This window comes from Garra rufa, chromosome 17 (genome assembly GCF_049309525.1).
Source record: "Garra rufa chromosome 17, GarRuf1.0, whole genome shotgun sequence".
In the NCBI taxonomy this organism is placed as follows: Eukaryota; Metazoa; Chordata; class Actinopteri; order Cypriniformes; family Cyprinidae; genus Garra; species Garra rufa.
Genome location: NC_133377.1, coordinates 38,517,101 through 38,544,970, shown reverse-complemented (window position 1 = coordinate 38,544,970; position 27,870 = coordinate 38,517,101). Strand labels below are relative to the sequence as shown.

At 37.7% G+C, this 27,870-nt stretch overlaps 1 protein-coding gene across 1 annotated transcript in view; it reads left to right on the top strand.

The window, feature by feature from the left end:
• Window positions 1-24,175, top strand: part of pvrl2l (PVR cell adhesion molecule related 2 like) — a 174,794-nt gene extending 150,619 nt beyond the window's left edge. The window contains exons 6-7 of the mRNA XM_073821502.1: window positions 1,949-2,097; window positions 23,628-24,175. Of these exons, the coding sequence (XP_073677603.1) occupies window positions 1,949-2,097; window positions 23,628-24,175 (697 nt within the window). The remainder of the gene's footprint in view (window positions 1-1,948; window positions 2,098-23,627) is intronic.
• Window positions 24,176-27,870: the final 3,695 nt, after the last annotated feature.

The window sequence follows — 27,870 nt, the reverse complement described above, 5'->3', positions numbered from 1 at the left end:
TTGACAAATATGCAACACTTAAGGATAAAGCTTGCACTTTTTCAAACGGAGTAAGCCTAATTATAATGGTGTGCATTAATGTGTCATAAAACAACAAGAGCACACAAAAGTAAATAAAGAAAAAGCACAAGCAGGCATTATTTTCCACAATGTCTCCAAACATTATATTTAGAAATATATGGGTGCATTTGTAGTAAATAAGGTGAAGTTCTGCCTGGAAGGGGAGCAGATATTTTATATTAATAATTTATTATTAATTCTATAAATAAATATTGAACAGCTAGTGGGTGCATTAGTGATTTATTTGCGTTTAATGTCTTTGAACTGCGGCAAAGCTCTTACAGCTGTATACTTGATCAACTATTTGTTTCTAAATTAAGTTAAGTATAAAATAGTACATAAAATAACTACCTCATTCTGTGCCTTCAGTCTCATTTTTCATCTGTTGTTCGGGGTTCATACCAACACAAGCTGAAAGCAATCAGAAAATAAAATTTAAATCACAATAAAAAAAATCTACTTGAAAATGGCCTTATGTAATCAAATACATCTAAATAAATGACTAAGATTAATCCCTGAGTTAAGCCTTGTGTGTATTTACTACATCATTAGACAAAGTAAGTGATTATTATATTATACAAACTGCTGTTTAAAAGTTGGGATCAGTAAAATTTTTAATGTTTTTTAAAGGTGTTTCTTCTGCTCATCAAGGATGCATTTTTTAATCAAAAATATAGGAAAAACTGTAATATAGTAAAATATTATTACAAATTAAAATAATGGTTTTATTATACTGTAAAATATAATTTATTGATGTGAGGCAAAGATGAATTTTCATCATCCATACTACAGTCTTTAGTGTCACATGATCCTTCAGAAATCATTCTGATTTATTGACAATATGCTGATTTATTATTAATGTTAGAAACAGTTTTTCCTGCTTAATGTTGTTTTTGGAACTTGTGATGAATAAAAAGGTAAAAAGAACAGCATTTATTCAAAATATAAATATTTTCTAATAATAAAAGTCTTTACCATCACTTTTTAGTAATTTAATCCTTGCTGAAAAAAAAAATTGACCCCAAACATTTAAACAGAAGTGTATATTATGATTAAAAAAAGTAAACTGTTCTTTTTTACTTTTTATTCATCAAAGAATCCTGAAAAGTATCACAGGCTCCAAAAAATATATAAAGCATATTGGAATGATTTCTGAAGGATCATGTGACACTGAAGACTGGAGTAATAATGCTGAAAAGTTTGATTGGTATCACAGGAATGATGTTTTGAGGTATATTAAAAGAGTAAACCATTATTTTAAATTGCAATAATATTTCATAATATTACAGTTTTTTTCTTAAATCTAACTTTGATGAGCATAAGAGACTTCAAACATTAAAAATCTTTCTGATCCCAAATTTTTAATTGGCAGTGTATATAACCCAGGACCACAAAACCAGGGTTAATGAGCATAAGGGTAATTTTTTTGAAATTGAGATTTATACATATTCTGACAGCTGAATAAATAAGCCTTCCATTGATGTATTTGTTAGGACAATATTTGGCCGAGATGCAACTATTTGAAAATCTAGAATCTAAAAAAATCTAAATTTTGAGAAAATCACCTTTAAAGTTGTCCAAATGAAGTTCTTAGCAATGCATATAACTAATCAAAAATTAAGTTTTGTATATTTATGGTAGGAAACTTTAAAATATAAAAAAAAATATCTTCATGGAACATGATCTTTACTTGATATTCTAATGATTTTTGGCATAAAAGAAAAATCGACAAGTTTGACTCAATTTTGCTACAAATATACCCATTGTCATATATAATATTAAAGATCAATTGTCAAATATTAACACCTGATTTGATGCAAAACCTCACAGTTAAGCCAACATGGTTTTAAAAACTAGCTAGAAATGTTCTCTGTCAATGGTTTTTCAGCTCGTCGGGTCAGCTGCCGCCTTCAGTACGAGTGGATCATAACCGGCTGCTGGTGCGGAAGGTGGACGAATCGGTGAACACCACTTTCGTGTGCGAGGTGAAGAACAGTCTGGGCTCTGGCAAGAAAGAGCTGGCCGCCACGGTCATCGGTGAGTACAGCAATGCAGGATTGACACGCGCACTACTGATGCAAAGTCAATACACTTCTCAGCTCAAGTACGACGTCCTAACCGGGCATGCCTGGTTAGGACACGATGTTGCACGCCACTTCCCTCACACTTAGAAAGACACACATACATTACAACATGGGAATAGGGATTTTCACTACTACAGATTCATGTACTCTTCTCTAATGTGGGTGGGCTTCAGAAGCTAGACTCTTACTTGGTGGTTGGGTTTCTAGTTGGCCTGCCTAACCCAATTTTGTGGGATTTTCTCCAGAGGTCTTTGTTCTATGTGGAGTCACTTGGTGTGAGCCAGTTTGCCGGGTTGCTTTTGATTTCTTCTTTTTACTTGTTTTCTTTTCCCTCTTCACCATACCTAACAGCACAGTTCTGTTGTCTTTAACCTCTCTTAAAAGAAAATAATCTGATCACTAGTTCGTTTCCTCTCTGTATCCTGTGCATGGATTTCTTTCTTTTCCTACAGCTTTGTTGTGCCTCTCACACACACATTTTGTGTAATCAGCGATGCACAACTTGTCTTGATGGTCCATTTCTTGAAACGTTACCCATTGTCGATCAGCTACGGAGCGGCTGCTCGGCTAAATGGACGCGTGTAGGCCCGCGAGCCACTGTGCTTTTGGCACTTTCTCATGCCAAGGCAAGCGCAAGAGCCACATTTAGAATCCGTGGGAATCCTTTTGGAAATTTCAATTGTCTTGTGGGAGAACAAAGGCTCTTTGTAGGCGCTCTGTAGCAAGAAAGTGTGGGATGTTGTTCTAATGCTTTTTTTTCTCTTTTCACAACAGTATTATAGGGGTGAGTTTTATCACAGTTGTAAGGATGCCTGGTCCTTGCAGAAACACTCTTTTTGATACATTTACCGTTGAGGCACATAGAAGTGGATTTCCGCTGCATTGTCAATGATCTGGTTGTTTGCGTGATGTTTTGCACAACCCTTTTATCCCTGCTTGAATGGCCAACGATTTCCATGCTGGTCGAGGTTGGTTTCTGCTGGTTAGTACTGGTCTAGCAGGTCTTTTTAGCTGGGTAGTAGAGCTGTTTTGCTGCGTGTGTGAGTGTGACTGAATTTTATTATTATTGAATTTGAGTGAAATGTGCCTGTGGCAGGGGATTACTCATCAGTATGTGTAATTTTTGATACTTTTTTTTAATACACGAAGTAATTTAGTACTTGAGACAGCGATGATCAATCATGCAAACTCTGCTGACAGACAAGCTGCTTAAACCAACTTAATGTAGTGGGTGGTTTAAGATGGTCTAGCTGATGTTTATCTGATCAATCTTAACGACCATCTGGAAAAATATCAATCAAAATTCCCAAACTCAACCAGTATGGCCAAAGTAGCTGGGTAGTTTAAACTTGACTTGCTACAGTAAACCTTGGCTTGTTTCAACCAGTCTAGATGGTCAACCAGAATGGTCAAGCTGGTGCTCCACAGATCAGTCTAGCTGATCTTCCACTGAAAATTGTCCAAAACCCATCTAAGACCATGAAAACTGACCAGCCTGACCAGTTTGCACAAACTTGCAGACCTCTGCTTTTTTTCCAAGTACTTGACAACTTGGACATGACAGCAATCTTGAAACTTAAGCAGCACAAGTTCAGTTTGGACAAGTTCCCAAAGTTGGATAGTTTTTATGGTTTAGAGGGGTTTTGGGAACATTTCAGCTAGACCGACCAGCTAAATGCTTGGATAATCAGGCTAGGAGACTCACTAAACCTTGGCTATTCTAAACTAGTCTAAATGGTTTCATAATGGTCAAGTTGGTGTTTAAGTTGTCGGCCTAGCTGATCTTCTGCAGAAAAGTGTCTAAAACCCTTCTAAGACCATCAAAACTGACCGGCCTAACCAGTTTAGACAAACTTGCAGAGCTCTGCTGTTTTTTTAAGAACTTGACAACTTGGACGTGACAGCAAGGGCTCCCAGTTTGGACAAGTTGTTAAAGTTGGACAGTTTTTTATGGTTTTGGGAACATTTCAGCTAGACTGACCAGCTGGTTGGCTGGTTTAAACCGGTCTAGATGGTCGACCAAAATGGTCAAGTTGGTATTTCACAGGTTTGTCTACCTCAGGGGTTGGGGAACCTTGATCCTTGAGGGCCGGTGTCCCTGCAGAGTTTAGCTCCAACCCAGAAAAAAAAAACCTATATCCTGAAGACCTTGATTAGCTTGTTCAGGTGTGCTTGATTAGGGTTGGAGCTAAACTCTGCAGGGACACCGGCCCTCGAGGAACAAGGTTCCCCACCCCTGGTCTAGCTGATCTTTCACTGATCAAGTGTCCAACCCTTGTAAGACCAACAAAACTGACCAGCCTAACCATTTTGCACAAACTTGCAGACCTCTGCTGTTTTTACAAGTACTTGACAACTTGGACATCACAGAAATCTTGAAATGCCTACAGAAAAAAACTTAAGCAGTGCAATGCCTCCCAGTTTGGACACATTTAAGTTGGACAGTTTTTATGGTTTTAGAGACATTTTGGGAAAATTTCAGCTAGAACAACCAGATAAACGCTAGATTATCAGGCTGGGAGATTCACTAAACCTTGTCTGGTTGTAGCTTGTGTAGATGTTCTCCCAGAATGTTCAAGCTGGCGTTTCACTGGATGGTCTAGCCGATCTTCCAATGAAAAGTCTCCAAAACCCATCTAAGACCATCAAAACTAACCAGCTTAACCAGTTTGCACAAATTTGCAGACCTCTGCTGTTTTTTCAAGTACTTGACCACTTAAACGTGCCAGCAGTTTTGAAACGCCCACTGAAAAAAAACTTGAGTAGCGCAAGACCTCCCAGTTTGGACAAGTTGTTAAAGTTGGACAGTTGTAGTGGGTTTGGAAACACTTCAGCTAGACCGGCCAGCTAAATGCTAGATTTTTGGGCTGGGAGACTTGCTTAATCTTGGCTGTTTTTTAAACCTGTCTAGATGGTTGACCAGAATGGTCAAGCTGATGTTTCACTGGCCAGTCTATCAGATCTCCCACTGAAACGTGTCCAAAACCCCTATAAGACCAACAAAACTGACCAGCCTAACCAGTTTGCTCAAACTTGCAGACCTCTGCTGTTTTTTCAAGTACTTGACAACTTGGACATGACAGCAATCTTGAATTGCCTGCAGAAAAAATTATTTTACACACAAGGCTCCCAGTTTGGACAAGTTGTTTAAGTTGGGCAGTTTTTAGGGTTTTAGAGGGGTTTTGAATATCAGGCTGGGAGACTCACTAAACATTGGCTAGTTTAAATTGGTCAAGATGGTCTCCCATAATGGTCAAGCTGGTATTTCAGTGGTCAGTCTAACTGATCTTCCACTGAAAAGTGTCCCACCAAACCCTTCTAAAACCAACAAAACTTGACAACTTGGACATGACAGCAATCTTGAAATGCCTCCCAGAACGGTAAAGCTGGTGTTTCTCTGGTCGTTCTAGCTGTTATTCTGCTAAAAAAGTGTTCAAAACCTCTCTAAGACCTAAGACCAATTCGCAGACCTCTGCTGAAGTACATGACAACTTGGATGTGATGGCAATCTTGAAACCCCTACTGAAAAAAACCATCCAGTTTAGACAAGTTGTTTTAAGTTGGTCAGTTTTAAGTTTTTGGTCAGGATTTTGACACTCTGCAGCTATTCAGAGTCAGAGGTCAGCTAGACCAACCAGCTAAACAAGAGCTCATGGGGCTGGGGGACTAGCTAAATCTCGGCTGGTTTAAAATGTTTTAGATGATCGACCAGAATGGTCAAGCTGTTGTTTCGCTGGTTGGTATAGCAGATCGCTGACTTATCAGCTGAGAAGTGTCCCAGACCCTTCGAAGACCATCAAAACTGACCAGCTTAACCAGTTTACACAAATCCCTTGCTGAAAAAGAACCTTAAGCAGTGCAAGACCTTCCAGTTTTTCCCAGTTGTTTAAGTTGGTCAGTTTTTATGGTTTTATGGCTTGTGGACACATTTGTGACCTTGGACCACAAAATCAGTCATAAGTCATAAGATATATTTGTGCAATAGCCAACAGTACATTGTATGGGTCAAAATTATTGATTTTTCTTTTATGCCAAAAAATCATTAGGATATTAAGTAAAGATCATGTTTCATGAAGATGTTTCCTACTGTATGTATATCAAAACTTAAGTTTTGTTTAGTAATATGCATTGCTAAGGACTTAATTTTGACAACTTTAAAAGCGATTTTCTCAATATTTAGATTTTTTTGCACCTTCAGATTACAGATATTCAAATAGTTGTGTCTCGGACAAATGTTGTCCTATCCTAACAAACCATACATCAATGGAAAGCTTATTTATTCAGATGTTGTATACATCTCAATTTCGTAAAATTGACCCTTATGACCCTTATGGTGCAGGGTCATATTTTTGCTATACTGACCACCTAATGCTAGATGATCAGGTTGGAAAATATCTTAAACCTTGGCTGGTTTAAAACGGTCTAGATCAGTGGTCATAAACCACAGGTCTGCACATTTTCGCTCCAACCCTAATTAAACACACCTGATCCAGCTAATCAAGGTCTTCAGGATTACTAGAAATTCCAAGCAGGTGTAGGTTGGAGCTGGTTGGAGCTAAACTCTGCAGGGCTGCAGCCCTCCAGGAATTGAGTATGAGACCTCTGGTCTAGATGATCGGCCAGAATGGTCAAGCCCATCTAAAACCATCAGAACTGACCAGTCTGTGCAAACATATTAAAATTAGGCCTAGTTTAAGATGTTTTTTTCTCACAAGTTTGTTGATGGTTTTAATGGGGTTTAGGAAACCAGCTTAACCAGTTTAAACCAGCCAAGGTTTAGCAAGTTTTCCAGCTTGATAATCTAGGGTTTAGGTAACCAACTTGGCCAAACTGGGAAATGTTACACTGATTTAAGCTGGTTTTTAGTAGCGTTGACACGATTGCTGTCATGTCCAAGTACTCAAGTATACTTGGGGGAAGAAACAGCTTAAACCAGGCCTAATGTCACCAAGTACTTGAGTACTTAGACATGACAGCAATCATGACAGCCCTACTGAAAACCAGCTTAAACCAGTCTAACATCTCCCATTTTGGCCAAATTGGTCAGTTTGAATGATTTTCCAGATTATTATTTTTTTCTCTAGTTGGTCAGAGTGGGGGACTAGCTAACCTTGACTGGTTGAAGCTAGTCTAGCTGATCTCCCATTCTAGAACCATAAAACTGTCCAGCCTGGAAGACCACCTCAAAATAGCTAAAACCAGCAAACTTTATAGGGATAATTCAAGCTGGGTTTTATTGACAGGGAACACAATTCAGTGTGAAAACTGTGACTTATTCACTACCCACTCACAATTTCTAGTTTACCCATCCGCTGTTTGTGCTGGTATTGTGTTGCGCTGTGTGTGTTTCAATTATATCATTAAGTCAGGTGTAAACAGGGCCTAATACGAATGCAGACACGAATGCCACACCATGACAAAGCTCAGCGGATTGCAGGCGAGACTTGTGCTTACGCAAGAGGAATTTAAAAACCCCAGACTCCCAAAACTCCACACGTGAAAGAGGCTAGATTGCACTGGTTCCCAGTGGGTCCACCAGCCTAGCTGGAGAGAAATTGCATGTGTGTGTATGTGTTTGTGTAAAAAAAAAAAAATAAAGTGAGAAATGAAGGTAAGAAGGAGGGCTGTTTTTAACATCCCCCAGACAGAATTCTCTAGAAGTTGAAATCACTCTCTTTTTCTCTTCTCGCTTTCCTCCCGCCTTGAAGGGGGGAGACCTCAGCCTGTGCCAGCTAACAGACTAATCATGCAGCTTGCCAAGAAGGAGTGTTTCCTCATTTGGTTCCCCTCCCTAGCCATTTTCAGACAGCTAATGCAGAAAACTGAAGGCTTTCATTGTAGACTCTATTGGGGGGATTGAGAGGCCATTTAGCTGCTTAAATTCTTGGCTGAATCTTGGTGCCGTTTATTAGGGTTGGTAGCGGCTGCTCTTGAGGAAACAACCGAGTTTTTGCGGAAAACACAGGTGAAAAATACATTTGCATGCACACATGTAACACAACTTAAAGCAGCACACAAGGCACGTCCCTGCTGAAAAGACCAGCGTGTTTTGAATGCACGAGTTCATTGGTCAGTGAGGCTTCATTTGTCAACAAGAAAGACTGTGCTGTTTGGCAAATCTAGGGCAGCCATTATGTCGTTTAGAAATCTCTAAGCTCTCCTCCCACCAGTATTTTATGATCGTATTTTGAGAATTTCTTAGCCGCACTGCAAAGAAAACTAATTGTAGTTGACAAATAAAACAAAAGAAAGAAACAAACAAACAGCATCCGAATATTCAATGGCTAGTGCTTGTTTGCCAGTGTCTGCTTTGTGGTTGTACACCACTTAAAAAAAATCAATATTCATGAATCAAGATATTAAATATTAATATCAGATCATTACTTCGTAGCTATACTGGTTCATCATGTAGACCAGCACCAAACTAGCACTGAAAGGAAGTTCTGGCTGGTCTGAGTTGGTCTTTTCAAAAAGGACATTGAGCGAAAGCATGAAATGAATTTCTGAATCCAAAGATTAGCTCATTCAGTGCTGATTGTAGACTGCAGCACTTCACCGCATCCATTCATGATTTTGCCCATTTGGATTGTCAGATTTGAGACTGCAACTACCAGATTTTCAGATTAGTGCTCAGTTGAACTGGATTTTAATGGTCTATTGTTAAAGGTGAAGTGTGTAATTATAAAAATTACTCATGAGTGCCATTTTTTTTTTTTTTTTTTTTTAGGAAATTGACCTACTAATGTCATATCGCCCAGTTCTTGATACAGAGTTTGATATATAAGTATGTCCAACTTCTACTACAGTATACAAAGAAATATATGACCCTGGACCACAAAACCAGTCTTAAGTAGCACGGGTATATTTGTAGCAACAGGCAAAAATACATTGTATGGGTCAAAATGATAGATTTTTCTTTTATGCAAAGAATCATTAGGATATTAAGTAAAGATCATGTTCCATTAAGACATTTTGTCCAGTTTCTACCGTAAATAAATCAAAACTTAATTTTTGATTAGTAATATGCATGGTTAAGAACTTGGTTTTATAATTTTGATGTTTTTGGACCCTCAGATTCCAGATTTTTAAATAGTTGTGTATCTTAACAACCATACATCAATGGAAAGCTTATTTATTCAGCTTATTATATGATGTATAAATCTCACTTTAAAAAAAAAGACCATTATGACTGGTTTTGTGGTCCAAGGTCACATATGCACTTGTAAAATGCACTTCTTTTCATTTTTTTTTATATAACATTGAAAAATATTTTTTACAGTGAATATAGCATATCTCAACCGCTTGTATTTTTGCAAAATGTAAATTAAATTATAGCCCATCTGCTGAATGCAACTAAGGCATTATGATATTTTAAGCAAAGTAAAGCTGTTATGAAACAATGTGTTTTGTAAAAAGCATATAAATAAATCTGAGCTTGGATTTGATCACTTCTAGTTGACTTTGCGTATACATCAAAAAAAAAAAAAACACACACTTCATCTTTAAATGATTACATTTGCTTCCTCAAGTCCTGAATATGTGCTTGCATGCTCAAATCTGATGTATTGCCTCTCTCAGAGTTTTCCAATCATGTCAAGCAGTTATAGGGCTCTCACCTGTAGCGTCTAATCCTTACGGTGTGAAAACAATGTCTGAAACTCAGCATGTGAGATGATAAACACCTCAGTTTTATGGTTTTAGACACTTTTTAGCTAGACCGGCCACCTAAACATTAAATGATCAGGCTGGAACATGTTAAACCTTGGCTAGTTTAAACCGTTCTAGGTGGTCAACCAGAATGGTCAAGCTGGTGTCCTAAACCCCTCTAAAACCATCAGAACCAGTCTGTGCAAACATGGTGAATTTAAGCCTTGTTTAAGCTGTTTTCCCACCTATGTTTGCACAGACTGTTCAGTTCTGGTGGTTTTAGTGGGGTTTAAGATACCAGCTTGAACAGCCAAGGTTTAGCAAATTTTCCAGCTTGATAATCTATCATTCAGGTGGCCAGTCTAGCTAAAATGTATCCAAAAACCATAAAAAACTGACCATCTTAACCAATTTGGCCAAACTGGCAGATGTAAGACTGGTTTAAACTGGTTTTTAGTAGGGTTTTCATGATTGCTGTCATGTCCAAGTACTCAAGTACTTGGGGTAAAAAAACAGCTTACACCAGGCCTAAATTCACCAAGTACTTGAGTACTTAGACATGACAGCAATCATTAATCCCTACTAAGAACCAGTCTAACATCTCCTAATTTGGCCAAGTTGATCAGTCTTTATTATTTTTCCAGATTATTATTATTGTTTTATTATCACTTCATCTTTAAACGATTACATTTGCTTCCTCAAGTCCTGAATATGTGCCTGCATGCTCGAATCTGATGTATTGCCTCTCTCACAGTTTTTCTATCATGTCAAGCAAGCATAGGGCTCTCATCTGTAGCGTCTAAGCCTTACATTGTGAAAACAATGTCTGAACCTCGGCATGTGAGATGATAAAGACCTCAGTTTTAATGACCCTTTTTTTGTTTATTGGGGTTTGGATACCAGCTTGACCAGCCAAGGTTTAGCGAGTTTTCCAGCCTGATAATCTAGCATTTATGTGGCCATTCTAGCTGAAATGTATCCATAAAAACTGATCATCTTAACCAACTTGGCCAAACTGGGAGATGTTAGACTGGTTTAAACTTTTTTTTTTAGTAGGGTTTTCATAATTGCTGTCATGTCCAAGTACTCAAGTACTTGGGGTAAAAAACAGTTTACACCAGGCCTAAATTCACTAACATCTCCTAATTTGGCCAAGTTGGTCAGTTTTTATAATTTTTCCAGATCTTTAAATGATTACATTCAGTTCCTCCAGTCTTGAATATGTTCTTGCATCGTCAAATCTGATGTATTCTCTCTCTCTCTCTCTCTCAGAGTTTTCCTATCATGTCAAGCAGTTACTGGGCTCTCACCTGTAGCGTCTTAAGCCTTACGGTGTGAAAACAATGTCTGAAACTCAGCATGTGAGATAAGAAAGACCTCAGTCGACTGACACCTGGTTGAAGCTTATCACCCATGGCTTAGCGAGAGAAAATCGAGACAAAGACGGAGGCAACGAGAGGGCGAGGAGATATCACCCTGCTAACATTAAGTGAAATGTCAGAAAAGTGGGCTGCCAAGATTACCTGGCTCTTAGCCCACCCTGTCCATCATTAGGGCTCATTACAGATGCTCCGAATCCTTGGAGTGTGCCATAGAAACACGAGGGGCTCGCTGGCTTGCCTTTTTCTTTGCTTTGATCAATTGCAGAATAGAAATCAGGCTTTCACAGGGTCGTGCTTTTGGCTGCCTTGTTGACCCGGTCGGATTCTAATGATTTAATGATTTAGTGGGCTTTCCTTAAATAAGCCAAGCAATGAGCAAATGATTCATGTGGAACGTTTAAGCATTCATGAACATTATTAGCCATTTGGAACGCTGGAAGATTTAATTATGTATTCTTTTAATGAAAATGTTTTGCCGTAAAAAATCCTTGTTTCTTCTCAAACGAGGATAAATTGAATATCAAAGCTGTTTTGCGCCGTTTCTGATGCATCGCTTGTGCAATCTACCCTGGAAGCGGGCAGCTCGGAGCTCTTTAAAGATGTATCAAGCGATGCATCTCTGTGTCTGAATCAATGGAGGCTTACTTAAAAGCAGCTTCTTTACTGAGCCACTCCTTCATTCTCTCTCAGCAGTTTTGTACACATGTCAGAGTTTAGAATCCGCCATGCTGCATATATACCGATGCTTTAATGTTCAAAAAACAGAATACATGCCGTGCTTAGTCAGATGGAGCTGGCTGCATTTTTTTTCCCATAAACATTTAGTTTTCAGGCTCTCATTATTCCTCTCGATTTTCTTCGGAAAAGTAGTATTCGTATGGAGTGGATTATGAGGAGCAGGCTGTCTCAAATGGGACAATGGCACATTTTTCACAAATTTCTCACGGATGTTGACACTGATGTGATGGCGGATGCAATGAACTGTTGAAAAATCATTACAGGATCCTTTTACAGCTTAGCTGTGGTTAGCCCGGCTTAGCTGAGCGATTTCTACCGTTTCCACAATCCTGTTATCTGTCATTATACGTCATTACCTGAAACTTCTGTCTAATAAACTTGTGCTCTGCATAAAGGGCTAGACGATGAAAAGATTTCGATATGTTCCAGTCTTTATATCTTTATTCAAAAGGATGTTTTTTTTCTCAATCAGAGGAGCTATCATTTCAATCATAGAGCCAACTAGATTCAAAACGTTTAAAGGGAACCCAAGGCATTGAGACTTGCATGGCTTAATATAACGTAAATGATGTCTTTTACTGAAATGTGTAGTAAAAAAAAAACCCATGAAAGATTTACATTATTTAAAAAATCCACATCGTTTTGGACTATGGGGGGCACCATCATGACGTGAAATGGTTGCACGGCTACTGAAAGAGTGGCGATGGATATAAGCGTAGGCTTAAACCAAATGTGGTATCATCTATTTCTCCCCACAAGGAGTCTAAACGCTCCTGGATATCGAGTAAAATCCATGCTGAGAAGCTCCTTCAGTGGCTGTGGTGTCATGACAAGCGTTGTGTTTACATCCTGCCCGGATGGCATCTAGCGTTTCTTGTCTCTGCCATTTGTAAGCTCTTTCAGTAGCTGTGGTCTTCGTCCACAGGCATCTTCTCATTTTTTTCGCTAGGAAAATCACTAAAGACTTTTCTTATTTCCTTTTGACTTAAAATTGCAACCAAAATCTGCACAATGTGGCATCATATCAGCATTTTATTTTGTGTATTCTGAGTTGTGTTGTGGTAAAAATAGCAACAGGTACTGCACTGAATGCAGCCATTTCATGTCATCATAATACTGGTGCCCCCCACAGTCTAAAATATGTATAAAACGATTCGTATTTTTTAAATATATGTTAGTCTTTCATGGGTTTTCTACTACAAGAGACATAATTTTTGCTATATTAAGCCGTACAAGTGTTAATACCTGGGGTTATTTAATGCAATAAATAAGTTAGTGAATCGTCTTCATTTACTCAACCCTCAAGTTGTTCCAAACCTTTGTGAGTTTCTTTCTTCTGTTGAACACAAAAGAAGGTATTTTAATGAATGCTGGTAACAAATTCTTATTACACTGTAGTACAACCTTTAAAAATGCTGCAAACCCTGCTTTATTTTGAAAACTTTTGGGCTGCATTTCAGTGTAAATGGACCAAAATGAAGACTTTTGAAAATGATGGCGTGGCTCCCTACATTCGCTCTGTGTATCCTTGATGACTGTTTAAACAATGGCATAATGCGAATTTGTTGCGTCTTATTTCGGATGCTCATGTAAAAAAAGAAATGACAGTATTTTTACACCCCAAGCAATAACAGTCAATATTTTTACGGTTACTTTTCTTAAATAAGACATCATTGATGACATATCCAGCCTGAATTGTCATGTGACATGCATTTTCGGTTGTGTAAAACACTGTTTTAAAAACGAAAATGCACCAGTGTAAACATAGCTTAAAACGATTTTTATTTTTTAAATAATGTAAGTCTTCCATAAGTTTTCTACTACAAATTTCAGTATGAGACATCATTTTTGTTGTATTAAGCCATACAAGTCTTAATACCCGAGGTTCCATTTAATGCAATAAGTAAGGAAGTCTAGTTAGTTGAAAATCGCCATCATTTACTCATCCTCAAGTTGTTCCAAACCTGTATAAGTTTCATTCTTCTGTTGAACACAAAAGAAGGTATTTTAATGAATGCTGGTAACAAAACAGTTGCTGGTCCTTATAGTATGGAGAAAAAAAAAAAATTCTATGGAAGTCAATGGCGACCAGAAACGGTTTGGTTGGAAGAAAGAAATTCATATAGGGTTTGAATGAATTGTGAATAAATGATAGCACAATTTTCATTTTTGCAAAATGTATTAATCAAGACTAACACAAGAATGAAATTAATGATTTTCAGTTATACACACCAATAAACAATAAACGAAGCAATATTTTAGCTAAATTATAGTCTCTACATATTTAACTGTGACAAGAAAAAGTGTTATGGAAGACTGCTATGTAATCATTTCATTTATCAGAATGTATAAGTTACATACCAGTATTTTGCATTGGCATGTTTACATCCTGCCAGGATTGACGTCTAGCATTTGTCTCTGCTGTTTGTAAACTATTTTAGTAGCTGTGGTTTAAAGAACAAAGAAGTTGGGAAGTTTAGGAAGTTTTATTCGTCCAACAGGCATCTTTCCATTTCTTTCTCCTCTTCTTATCGCTAGGAAAAGCAGTGAATACTAACATCACTTTTCTTATTGACTGAAAATTACAACCAAAATCTGCCAAATGTGGCAATGCACCGAGTGCATTACACATCATTGAAATAATGGCACCCCCATAGTCTAAAATATGTATAAAACGATTTGTATTTTAAAAATAAATGTACCTGTATGAGTTTCTTTCTTCTGTTGAACACAAATGAAGTTGTTGGTCCCCATAGTATGTAAAAAAAAAACAAAAAACTTCTTAAAAAAAAAAGTTAATGGCGACCAGAAACGGTTTAGTTGGAAGAAAGAAATTCATATAGGTTTGAATGAATTGTGAATAAATGATAACACAATTTTCATTTTTGCAAAATGTATGAACTAGCCTTTATTAATCAAGACTAACACAAGAATGAAATTGAATGATTTTCAGTTATACACACCAATAAACAATAAACGAAGCAATATTTTAGATAACTCATAGTTGTCTTTACATATTTAACTGTGATAGGAAAAAGTATGTTATGGAAGAATATGGAATCATTTCATTCATTAGAATGTATGTTATAGCAAACAGCAATTTACCTATGTGTATTCTTACTAAAACATTTGAATAAATGAAAAAATGTCATGCAGAGACTTCTATAAACACTTCTGAGTGATGACGCACACACAACATTAAATCAGAGCTTTGATTTGATTTACTGACAGCAGAAGGACATCATCAAAATAAATGGAAAAAATGTATATATATGTATGTATATGTACTGTAGTATATGTTGTAGCTTACGGGTGTAATATGCCTGTGTGTGTATTTGTGTATGTATATATGCATGCATGTATGTATGTATGTATGTATGTATGTGTGTGTGTGTGTGTGTGTGTGTGTGTGTGTGTGTGTGTGTGTGTGTGTGTGTGTGTGTGTGTGTGCAGTATGCCAGTATTTGATTTATAGCCCAGCTCTTTTTGCACATGATGACATTTTTGGAAATCTCATGTTCACGACCCAAGACCTGGCGAGGTGGCGAGGTTTTTTCTTTTTATCCTGATGTTGTAATCCACTCAGCCATGCTTACGCCCGGGTCTTTGATGTACAGTGCACACGGTGACTTTAGCAGGACAAAAGAAATCAAGATAGGCACCCTGGGATTATTGCCTGCCACAAATCGAAATTGAGAAACGTGCATGTCAGAAATACCATCCTCCTCCAGAGAAACTCGAAAGCCCCGCTCTTTAAGCCGTCAACAAGAGCGCACGTGTGCGCTTTCTAGCACGGAAACGAGTGTCTCTGGCGATAGGGTTATTAGGATCTGCTCAAAGCCCAATTATACATCGAAATCTGTTGGGTTTAGCTCTTTCTAACAAGGGCTGCGCATGACCCAGTGTACCCACTCCATCTCTTTTTGTGTTTTCCAAGTAATTACCTTGGTGGAGCTGCTCTCTTTGGTCAGTTAGCCCTTTGGACACACTTCCACATCACTTTTGGCAGCACCATTAGTGGTCACCACGTCACCTGTCAGTTAGCCCAGGCTTTAGGAGGACAGCGGGAGAGGCTGGTGTAAGCTGAGCGTATGCGCCTTGAGCTCTCCAATAAATCAATACGGGACGTGTGAGACAGCGGAAGGGAGGGGCGTCCGCAGGCCACGGCTGAGATTTGAGCCTATCCTTTACAGTCAGAGGAAATGCGATCTGTCTGCCTTCGCTCTATCTGTCACCCCTCTCCTTCTGCACTGGCAAAAACCTGTGTATTTTAGCAGAAATAAATGAGAATATAATGATCGCGCTCACACGGTGCATGTGTGGATCACTTTGGGTTGGCTGTTGTGTGATTGATTGCTTTCATGGCGGTTGTAGTTCTACCTGGGGTGGTAGTTGTGTTATTTTATAAATAGGAACCATTTATAGGCGAGTGAAAAGCAGACTGCTTTGTGGCGTCATGATGTGGAGCTCTGCCAGCAATCAGAGTGCTGAGCGGTCCCTGTTTACAACCTATAGGTTAGGAAAAACATGAATAATGGAATAAATTACAACCCTGCGCACCGTAATTATAGTTAGCGCATTCTTGCGCCTCTGGAAAGGTGCCATTTTATTGAGTTGAAAATAGCGGAAATTTAGCAATTCTACCAGGAAATTGATGACGCGATGTATGGAGAACTTTTGCGTATGCAAATACTGTCCGACGTTTGAATTGAGTGCAGTAGTCATGTTCTATAAGTCAAAATGACATTCCTTTTATATCCAGAGGGAAATGGATTTTTAATGGTAACTTTCAAACCATCAAAGTGTATTTATAAGATGGCAAATGTTTATCAAATCTAAATGTATGCTTGTAAGTGTGAATATTTAGATACAAATTTTAAGTTCAAGCCCTTTCCAAAACTGTTTTTATTTTTGTCCATAGCTTGAACATAACAAAAGTTAGCTATCTTAAGTTGGCTGATGGCTGTGATTTTCAGGAATGGAATTTTTAGAAAAACAGGTTTAAGTGAGACGGGATTTTACTTTCACTTCACGGGTTTAACGAAAGCTGTCCGTCAAGTCAGGAGCACTATTCTGCATCATTACATAAACAGACTAACATCTGTTTTCCATTGTTTATCATGGGCATAGTGTCTGAACTTTTAAACACCCCTGTAGTTTTCATTTAGAAAAGCGAGCGCAGCACAACTGTCCGTGCACCTTTTCATATAACAAACTGTCATCGGACTCCTCCTCTTTAGTAACTTCATCATCCAATTCTTCATCTCTGGATGTGATCGTCCAGTATAATATCATTTAGGGCATTGACATCACCAAGATTGAGCAGATTGAAACAAGTAAGATCATTTAAACGAGCAGCTACAGTAGCCAGACTTGTTGCGCTCTGCCATCTCACAATATTAATAATAAAAAAAAAATGTGCGTGCCATAGTTTACACAGGACTGGTGGAAAATGTGCATTGATACACCTTTATTAAATATGTTCCATGGTTTATTTTGATAGGTGAACTGTTTTTGTGGTGTTAAGAGAAAGCACCTCTGCAGCACGTTTTTGACATAAGAGAAAATGTCTTTTCTGTTTGCTGCAATAAATCACAATTTTTCTGCACTAAACAAGTGAATTTTGCCAAGATACTTTCAGAGATGATAGACAAGATGTTATAGAATAATAATTTTAAGAAAACCAAATTTTGACGAAGTTGACATTAAACCTAGTTTTTGAAATTCCTGCAAATGTCCCAGCGCGACATTAAAACTTATAAAACCAATGTGCAGTTGTAAGTGTGAATATATATTTGTAAATACAAACCTTAATTTATAAATTACTAGTAGTGTGTGTGTATATGTATGTATGTGTGTGTGTGTGTGTGTGTGTGTGTGTGTGTGTGTATGTATATGTGTGTGTGTGTGTGTATATATATATATATATATATATATATATGTCTATATATATGTCTATATGTATGTATGTATGTATGTATGTATATATATATGTCTATATATATGTCTATATGTATGTATGTATGTATATATATATATATATATATATATATATATATATATATATATACATACACACACACACACACACACACACATATATATATATATATATATATACACACACACACACACACACACACACACACACACATATATATATATATATATATATATATATACACACACACACACACACATATATACACACACACACACACACACACACACACACACACACACACACACACACATATACATTACATTAAGTACAAATACATTAAGATGTCCACGTTTAACAAAATTTACAGAAGTGATTTTATGTCTATAGAAAGCACATTAAATGTAAGTAAAGTGTCTACTTTTAGGGTTTCAAATAAGAATAAAATGTCAAAATTTGGTTAAATTAATGTTACATTGTCATTCAGTGTATTAATTTTCATTCAACACAATATTTATGTAAAAATTCAAACAACGTGCTTATTCTGACTTGTACATATTACAATATATAAATGAATATGGGAGCATATTACATTTTATTGTGTTTTAAATGAGTAAAACATTCTTATTGACAAATTGGCAAAACCCGGGATAGTGGCAAATTGTAAAAATGTAGAATTACAACAAATTAGTATTTGGGGTGAAAGTAATTTGTCTTTTAATACATAATAAATAGATTTTTGTAGTAAATATGCCTGACAAGACTGTTACACTGAATGACATTTTATTGTGTGTCTTCTGTAAATCAAGAAAAAACAAAAAAGCAATGAAATTATGGGGAAAAACAACAATTTAAAGCAGTATTACCTTTTAGGACTATTCTAAATCAGAATGTTATGTTTATAAATATATGGTATATTCATAAATAATGAGTACATAAAGTTATAATTCTATATTTAATGTATATATAATCAACATCTTTAAATCAGTAGTGACTATTTTCTTTGGACTGTAGATCTTTCCCTCAATAAAGCCATTGTATCTTGTCTTTTTTGGTCTTTAAGTTGGTTATTCACCTTGTTGCTAGTTGGTTTGATTCATGGCTTATAACTCTTCAACAAAGACTTTTAAAAATTCCTATGGTAAATACATTTTAAAAAATGTTCTGGAAATAATGCCATGGAAAAAGTGGGCAGGCACTAATGCACTCTATATAAGCTTTATGTTTTAATAAACTCTCAGAAGCCATTTTCGTTTTTTCAGCTCTCTCACATTAACAGCACGCATAAGTGCGCAACCAAGCACCAGATTCCAGCTATGCATGTATGCAGGAAAATTGAAATGTGGACTTTAATGTCGAACGGTTTTGTAGCATGCCATTAGCAGAGTGCAGCGGAATAATAATGCGTTGTAGTTATGGCACTTGAGGAGCATAGAAGACACGTTAAAGGTCACGAAGGCTGAAGAGGTGCTTTGTCCGCGAGCCCATCAACATTCTTAGACAATAATGACCTTTAACAGCTTCCACAACTCTCTGAGGTTCACTCTCAATGTGGCTTGTAGGAACTCAACATTTTTTCAATAAGACTCATAAAGAGTTTGCGCTTGTAAATTCAGCGGCTTAATGTTTTATTAGGCCTGGGGTGGATCGATAGCACAACCCGAGTGCCATCATTTGGATAGCAATATCTTAAATTTTCCCAAAAATGGTTAAGCTGTCACACTAAAGCCTGGCTTGTTAAATGTCCTAAGTGTGCTGCTCCTTTTCTTTACTTGAGAACAAGAGCGGTCAAAATGTAACATAAGCTAGTTGTTCGGTCGCGCTCAGAAACACGGTTGAAGCGGCGCTGTATCTCTCCTCAACCCACCTTTGTCTTTTGTCTCTCAGTCTCAGAGCTAGATGTCAACCGTAGGGTTCACGGATACTGTCTGCCAGGCCGATGAATAATGGATCCTGAGCTTTGGCATCTGGCAGAGATAGCGCCAGGAGAGTGAGGTTAAGAGAGATTGGGGATGTTAGCCGGTTGTGTAGTCATGTGTCTGTGTGTCTTAGTCCCAAATGCGAGGCAGTTTTCAGTAGTGAAGAGACTTTAATGACAGTGGATTGAGAGGAATGGTAAAATGGAATAGGGTATCCTAAGAAAGAGCTCTTTTAGCACCTCTAGATCTCCCGGGACTGGGATAAAACAAACCAGCGGAGGTGCAAACGAACAGGAAAAAAAGTGTGTGGGAGAGGGAGCGATTGTACGCTCGTTATACAGCAGGAATATTAAGTCGTATCCAAATTGTGTGGGAAGAAATTTAATGTACTTGTACATGTTCACACATATATTTTCATCAGTAGCCTACTCTTGTGTTTGCCTTGTATGAAACGTTTCTCAGTAGCTCTTGAGCCTGTAGCGCAAAAACGAGTGCAAGCAGAGCAGAGGTAGTGATATTTCTTTCTTTTTTTTTGGAAAAAGCCTCTTGACTTGTTTCTAGTAGCCTGAATCCATAATGACTCAAATTGTCATGGTAACAGGGGAAATTTGCAGGAGGTGGAATTGATGATTGCCTGACCGAGAGCGAGACATAAGTTTAGAGGAGTGTGCATGCTATTTGCCCTTTGAATTAAACAACCTAGAAAGCTTCAGCCTATTTCAGCATGCTTTTTGTTAAGGTTAAGGTCACGGTTGCTACATACCCTCAAATTTATATTCAGACCAACAAATCGCTTATAATTTTTAAACAATAAAAGAAATGCATATTGAGTATCTACGATATTAGAAATGATATTTTTAGTTCTTTCGCTACTCAGCTAACACAAATAGTTTAAAGAATGTTCCTAGTAACACACAGTAGTGGTGTTTCTGAAGTATTTAGCATTTTGAGCAAAACAGTTAAGTAAAAAATTCAACGACTCACTTGTATAGACAGTCACTTGTGTGTTTTGACAGATTTGGTTGAGTGAATGGTTCACTGAATCACTCTTAAAGACTCTTAAAACTCTTTAAATAAGTAAATCATATAGAAAGAGTCACTGTGCATTTGAAAAATAATCTAAATTTTTGACATAAAGCTCTTTGCACACTGAGTCCGAAATTTCCGCATGTGTTTTTTCGTATTTGTCAAAGTTCATCATGCACAGAACATCACAATGGCTCAAAATTGTCAAAACACTTCTGAAAATGCTTGCTACAGATGCAAAAAATAAAAATGTAACCCAACCAAATTTTTTTTATGATGGACAAAAGTTTCAGAGGCAGTGGGTAAATGTGATTCACACAAGGTGAGGTTGTATTTATTTTTCACATATGAAAGTTTCAGATGGAAATTTTGTGTACAAGGACCTTATGATACAAACCAGCAACTCCTGATTTTTTTTTTTTTTTTTTTTTGAGTGATTCATAAACAACTCAAACTCTTTGCACAGTTATAGCTACTGTATGGACATGCTATGATTTCTCAAATCAAGGTCACGGTTGCTACATACCCTCAAATTTATAGAAATTAATATTGAGTAACTTACATATTAGAAATGGTATTATTAGTTATTTCGCTGCTCAGCTCACAAAAATTGTTAAAAGCATGTTCTTAGTAACACACAGTAGTGGTGTTTCTGAAGTATTTAGCATTTTAAGCAAAACAGTTAAGTAAAAAATTCAACGACTCCCTCGTATAGACAGTGAATGGTTCACTGAATCATTCTGAAAGACTCTTAAAACTCTTTAAATCAGTAAATCATACAGAAAGAGTCACTGTGCATTTGAAAAATAATCAAAATTTCCAAAGTAAATCTCTTTGCACACTGAGTCCCAAATTTTTGTATGCGTTTTTTCGTATTTGTCAAAGTTTGTCATGCACAAAACATCACAATGGCTCAGAATTGTCTCAGCACTTAAGAAAATGCTTGCTACAGATGCAAAAAATAAAAATGTAACCCAATCCGATTTTTTTATATGATGGACGAAAGTTTCAGAGGCAGTGTGTTAACGTGATTGCCACAAGGCGAGGTCGTATTTATTTTTAACGTATGAAAATTTCGGATGAGAATTTTGTGTACAAGGACCTTAAATGTGAACCTAAATTTTTAAAATAAAAACAATCTTACATCGCAACATGATTAGTAAATATCAAAAACACTGTTTTCTATTATGATTCAAACCAGCAACTCCTGAGTCTTTTTTGAGTAATTCATAAACAACTCAAACTCTTTTGCACAGTTATAGCTACTGTATGGACATGCTATGATTTCTAAAAATGTGCGTCTTGAGAAAAGTAGCTTGAATCCATAATGATTCAAATTGTCATGGTAACAGGGAAACTCTGCAGGAGGTGGAATTGATGATTGCCTGACCGAGAGCGAGACGCAAGTTTAGAGGAGTGTGCATACTCTTTGCCCTTTGAATTTATCAACCTAGAATGCTTCAGCCTATTTCAGCATGCTTTTTTGTTAAGGTTAAGGTCACTGTTACTATAAACCCTCATATTTATATTCAGACCAACAGCATGCTTGCAAATTTAATAAGTTCTACAAGTTTTTTTGCTGCTCAGGTAACAAAAATAGTTTGAAGCATGATGCAAGTAACACACAGTAGTGGTGGTAGACGAAAGTTTCGGAGGCAGTGTGTAAACATGATTGACACAAGGTGAGGTAGTATTTATTTTTAACGTACGGAAATTTCAGATTGTTTTAAATTAAAACATGATGTCTTACACATCGCAGCTTGATTAGTAAATAAATACTGTTTTCTATTATGATACAAACCAGCAACTCCTGAGTTTTGAGTCTTTTTGAGTGATTTATTAAAAGAAAAACTCAAACTCTTTTGCACAGTTACTGTATGGACTTGCTATGGTTTCTCAAATTGTACATCTTGAGAAAAGTGTGCTATTGTATTTCAAAGCAATTTAAGAGACCACTTAGCCATATCGTGGCACCTACATACACCTTTGCATTTGTAGAAAAGAGTTTTGCACTGACAAGCACCACTCGGGTTTTTCAGAAAATCTAGCTGTTATTTAAATCTTTGAGCTGTGTTTTTTTAATCCATTTTAACATCTTATAAAACCTTAAACTCGTGCACTTTTTCATAATTCTGCCACTTTGCATATTTATAAGGTTAGCTGTAGGTCCAGCGTTTTATAATATATTGACTTGGGTAATACAGTAATGTAACCAAAATCAATGCAAAGCACTATTACTGTTCTTTAAGTTGCACAGACAGCCTCAGTCAGAAAACTTTTGATTCAATCAGACTGTAAATATAATTACTTCACCACCACCACCATATATCTATACAAATATAGACGTCACTTCTAGCACAGGCTCTATGCAGCACGAAATGGGGCTAATCCTTTCTGAAGCAGGTGTTCCTTTAGTGTTTGTGACTTGGACATGTTCCCAGGAATTTGGTGGGAATGCGCAAGCTGACCAGTTAGCTGGAGAGTCTGCGTTCCTTACGCGTCTTCCTCTTTGCATGACCATACTGTTGACATAATCTTTACATCCCTTCTCCATCTGTGTGTTTCTCTCTTTTTAACTCTCTACTTGTGTAGTGTAATTCACCTGGTCAGCTCCCGAGCGTAGACGGAACGGACGTTTGTGTTGTTTTCTCGACCTGAGAGCGGACCCGGCAAACTTGGCTCACACCATAGGACATGTAGCTGGGAACTGGGGGCAGCCAAAAACCATTTCACAGTCTAAACTGAACCAAATCGTACATCAATGGTGAAGAATAGCTACCACCACCAAGCAGAAAAACTTCCTCACTTGTGCCCCTCCCCTCCTCTGCAGAGTCAACTGAAGACCCCTCCAGCGCCGGCGTGGTGGCTGGAGCCATTCTGGGAAGCTTCCTGGCCCTCGTTTTGGTGGGTGCATTGGTCGCCGTACTAGTGATGCGAAGTCGTCGGCATCGGCACGGATACTCGGGCGACGGCGAGCAAGGCGCTTACGGGAACAAAACCCGTCTTTTTGGAGGCAAGAAGGCTAGCAAGAATGGCGCAGGAGCTAATAACAACGGCCCAATCTACACGTACCGCGAAAGCGAGCCTGGTGCCCTAGCAGAGAAATGCAACGAGTTTCCTCGCATGACAGGAAGCACACCAACCGCCCATGACATCCTGTTGAGCGGTGAGTTGAATGAAGCCGAGCGCAGGAAATTCGATGCCCTCAACGACAGTCTGGAAGACGAAGAAGAGGACGAAAGGTACGACCGCTTCAGTGGACTCCCGCCCAGCTATCAAATCCACCGGCATGAAGACGAGTGCACACCCTACCTAGACGACGACATGGAGTCCCAGCGGGACGGGTCCATCATCTCCCGGACTGCCATTTACGTCTAGAGGAAGCAGATAATACACCTGACTGATATATTACTTGACCTTTCAAAACAAAAAGACGGAAACTTGCCATCTGAGTAGCGGAAGCAGTTAATGTCTCATCTATGGATCGAACCGAAAACACAAATTAATACTGCTCACTTCACAATGTGTATTGAAAATGAGTGATTTGGTTGTTGTGTAACTGTAACTTCCTGTTTAACGCCCATACTAGCCAAAATCCATCTGTCTGTGGTTCATTCGCACAATACTCAAGTAGATTCTTTGAAGTGCAAAGAAAGCCTTGTTGATTAACCATACAGGATTGTCAATGCAAGTGGCACAAGTGTCTCACCAAGATGTGACCTAGAAGCTCTCTCCAGGTTGCACACGCTAGGCTTCTTTTATCAAATCCAGGGAATGGCATCTTCGAGAACAGCTGGATGTTTTGTTAGCGAAAGTAAAAACAGGCTCGCTTCAGCATCTGGGTCATTCATCTGTGGCGGCGATCAACTCCAGCTGTGAACGCTTTTAACTTTTCCCCACTATTTTTTAGCTCTCGTTCATTAATCGGATGTCTTGTTACGCTAAAGGAAATTTCTAAATGAATCGAGGGGTTCTAGGCAGCGGCGTAAAAGCGGTTTTGTTTTTTCTCGCTCTCCGTACTCTCCTGTCAACCTCTGCAGAACGGTTTGTTCCGGGCCATGTTTAATTCAGAAGAGTGTTGTGCATTAGCCGTGTGCATTTTGGGCTGATGCGTGTTTTTTCCAAACCCTGTTTAATCCAGTTCACATCTAAAACATCTAAAACGGCACAAATAGCTTCAACATGAATCCTTCCAGGAGGAAACAGACTTGTGTTGTCACTAAAACAGATTAAGTAGATTAATGCACATCGTAGATTGGCGGGCTAAAGGAAACGCAACTGACGTGCCTTTGAGAGTGGGATTATGTGGACGGCGGAGCGCTTGACGGACCTCAGCGGGGAGCGTTAAGCCAGGCGGCGTATGCTGCCCGGTTCAACGGAGTCCATGGTGTTGAAATGCTGCCAGCTGTGAAAAAAGGTCAAGGGGCGAAGCGCTCTCACCGTATGTTCAGCAGCGAGATTAGGCCACTCGCTTTACCGAGTCCCTCTGGAGCGGCTCAGGGGTTTGTTTTGAAGCCTCACGCGAAAGCCGACTAAAAAAGACATTTTGGATAAACTATGTGTTTGTAAGCATAACAATGTGCATCCAGATGTGGATTCATTAGGTTCTGGGTTGTCAGCGAGTGCGTGCTTTGCATAATATCGTGCCGCTTGTATGGATGAGCCGTGACTCATTCATCCTTGGTTTCACAACATCGAGCCTTCGGTGGAGGAAGGTTAGAGCGATAATGACAAAGGAGCAACGCGCTCACTGACGCGACTCTACCCAGACAGAACTCCATATCCAGCAAAGCAGATATAGCATGAGTAATTTGGAGATTATACTATCTGGACCCAGTGACTGTAAAGGCGGTAGTTACTCTAGCCTACAGTGTTCACCCACGCTGCAGACTTGCAAGGCTGTTAATTTTTAGCCCCACCCCCCGTCTTCTCCCTCCCTAAAGCGCTTTAAGTTGCATCACTGCACTGAAAAATAAGGATGGGAAAGCTACTTTTCTGAGAGCTGAGCTTTTCTCAGGCCTTGAAATATTCAAGCTGATAATGGCGATAAATTGAAGATGTGAGAGAAAACGGAGAGCTTAATGCACCAGTGAATAGTGTGTTGTTTTGCAGTAGCAAAGGTATTAACTTCACCTGCTTAGTATTAATTTGAAGTCAATGTCGGGCAGATTCATGTATTTGGATGTTACTGTACTGAACGTTTGAATTTTAAATGCTGAAAGAGCAATGTTGCCAAATCGAGTTTTCACAACTGTTATAATTAGTGTTTTAATAGAAGCTTTTGTTGGACTTTTCTGAATGTTATTATAGGATATTAGTATTAAGGGTTACATAGTGATGCCATGTTCTTGTTTGCACAATCCCAAGGCTACATATTGAAATAATTGATCACAAAGAATATGTCTGGGTCACATTTCACTGCAGAATCAAAAGTTAATACTGTATTCTATAAAGCAATTAAAATAGAAAAAAATTCAATTTAGAGATATTTCCTACACTACCAGTCAAAAGTTTTTGAACAGTATGAGCAGTTTTAATGTTTTTTTTTTTTTTTAAAGAAGTCCTATGTGCTCACCAAAGCTGCATTTATTTGATTCAAATTACAGCAAAAGTACCATTTTGAAATATTTTTACTATTTAAAACAACTGCTTTCTATTTGAATATATTTTTAAAAAAAAATCCTGTGATCAAAGCTGAATTTTCAGCATTGTTACTCTAGTCTTCAGCGTCACATGAACCTTCAGAAATCCTTCAGAAAAAAATTATAAATTCCAATATGCTGATTTGCTGTTCAAGAAACATTTTTTGTATTAGAATATATATATATATATATATATATATATATTATATTTATATTATATATTTATTTTTAGAAAAAATGCTTTAAATTGATCAAAAGTGATGAGAAAGATATTTATAATGCTACAAAAAAATATATTTCAGATATAATTCTTCTGAATTCTCTATTCATCAAAGAAACCTGAAAAAATTCTGCTCAGCAGTTTTCAACATATTAATAATACTAATAATAATAAATGTTTTTTGAGCAGCAAATCAGAATATAAGAATAATTTCTAAAGGATCATGTGACTGGAATAATGATAAAAATTCAGGTATAAATTACATTTTAAAATATATTCAAATAGAAAACAGTTATTTTAAATAGTAAAAATATTTTAAAATTGTACTGTTTTTGCTGAGCTTCGGATAAAATAAATGCAGGCTTAATAAGCAGAAGAGACTTCTTCAAAAACTTTTAAAATCTTACTGTTCAAAAACTTTTGGCTGGTAGTGTAAATTGTCAAAAAAAAATGTTTAATTTCACACTCAGAGTGAAATGATCTGGACTTGGTCTGGTGTAATGTTTGGAGATGAAAGATACCATCTATCCACATGTTCTCAGCATTATGAAACAAAAAGTATGTTTTGATAAGTTGATGTAAGTGCCTTCTGGGATGTGTTTTTAGGGTTGGAAGCTTGCCGCAAACCATGCGATGCTGAAATCCTATATATTGTAAATGAACGCCAGACTTAAAGACTGCAATCAATCAACAAAATTAAGAAAAGAAGAAAAACAAGACTGCCTGAGCAACGGCAAATTGCCCCCACGTGATGTTTCTTAATTGCTCCGCATTATGGTGCAAGTCATTATTAACTCATCAGCTGTGGATGTCGTTCCGAGCTGATCTGAACTTGTTGTTCATTCACTCTGAATGTTGTGTCGTGTTGTCGGGTTGTGACACTGTGTATGAAAAACACTCGCGTCGAACTGTTTCATTAGTGTAAAAACTGCAACAGGTTCATATCACATCACGCAACTGCTGTACTCTTTGTCAAAACTTGTGAGAACGAACTGTACTCTACTTTCTGTTTAGTTTGTTATATACTATGGATGGAAAACCAGTGCTATCCTGTGAGGTGTCGATGGTGTGTATCTTGACGTGACGTGTCCTGTGTGTGAGATACCGGTGTATATATATACTGTATATGTATGTATTTATCACTAAGAAATCCAGTGAGAGAAAAGTGTTATTTATCGGTACTGTAAATAACAGATGTAGTGGTCAGTTAA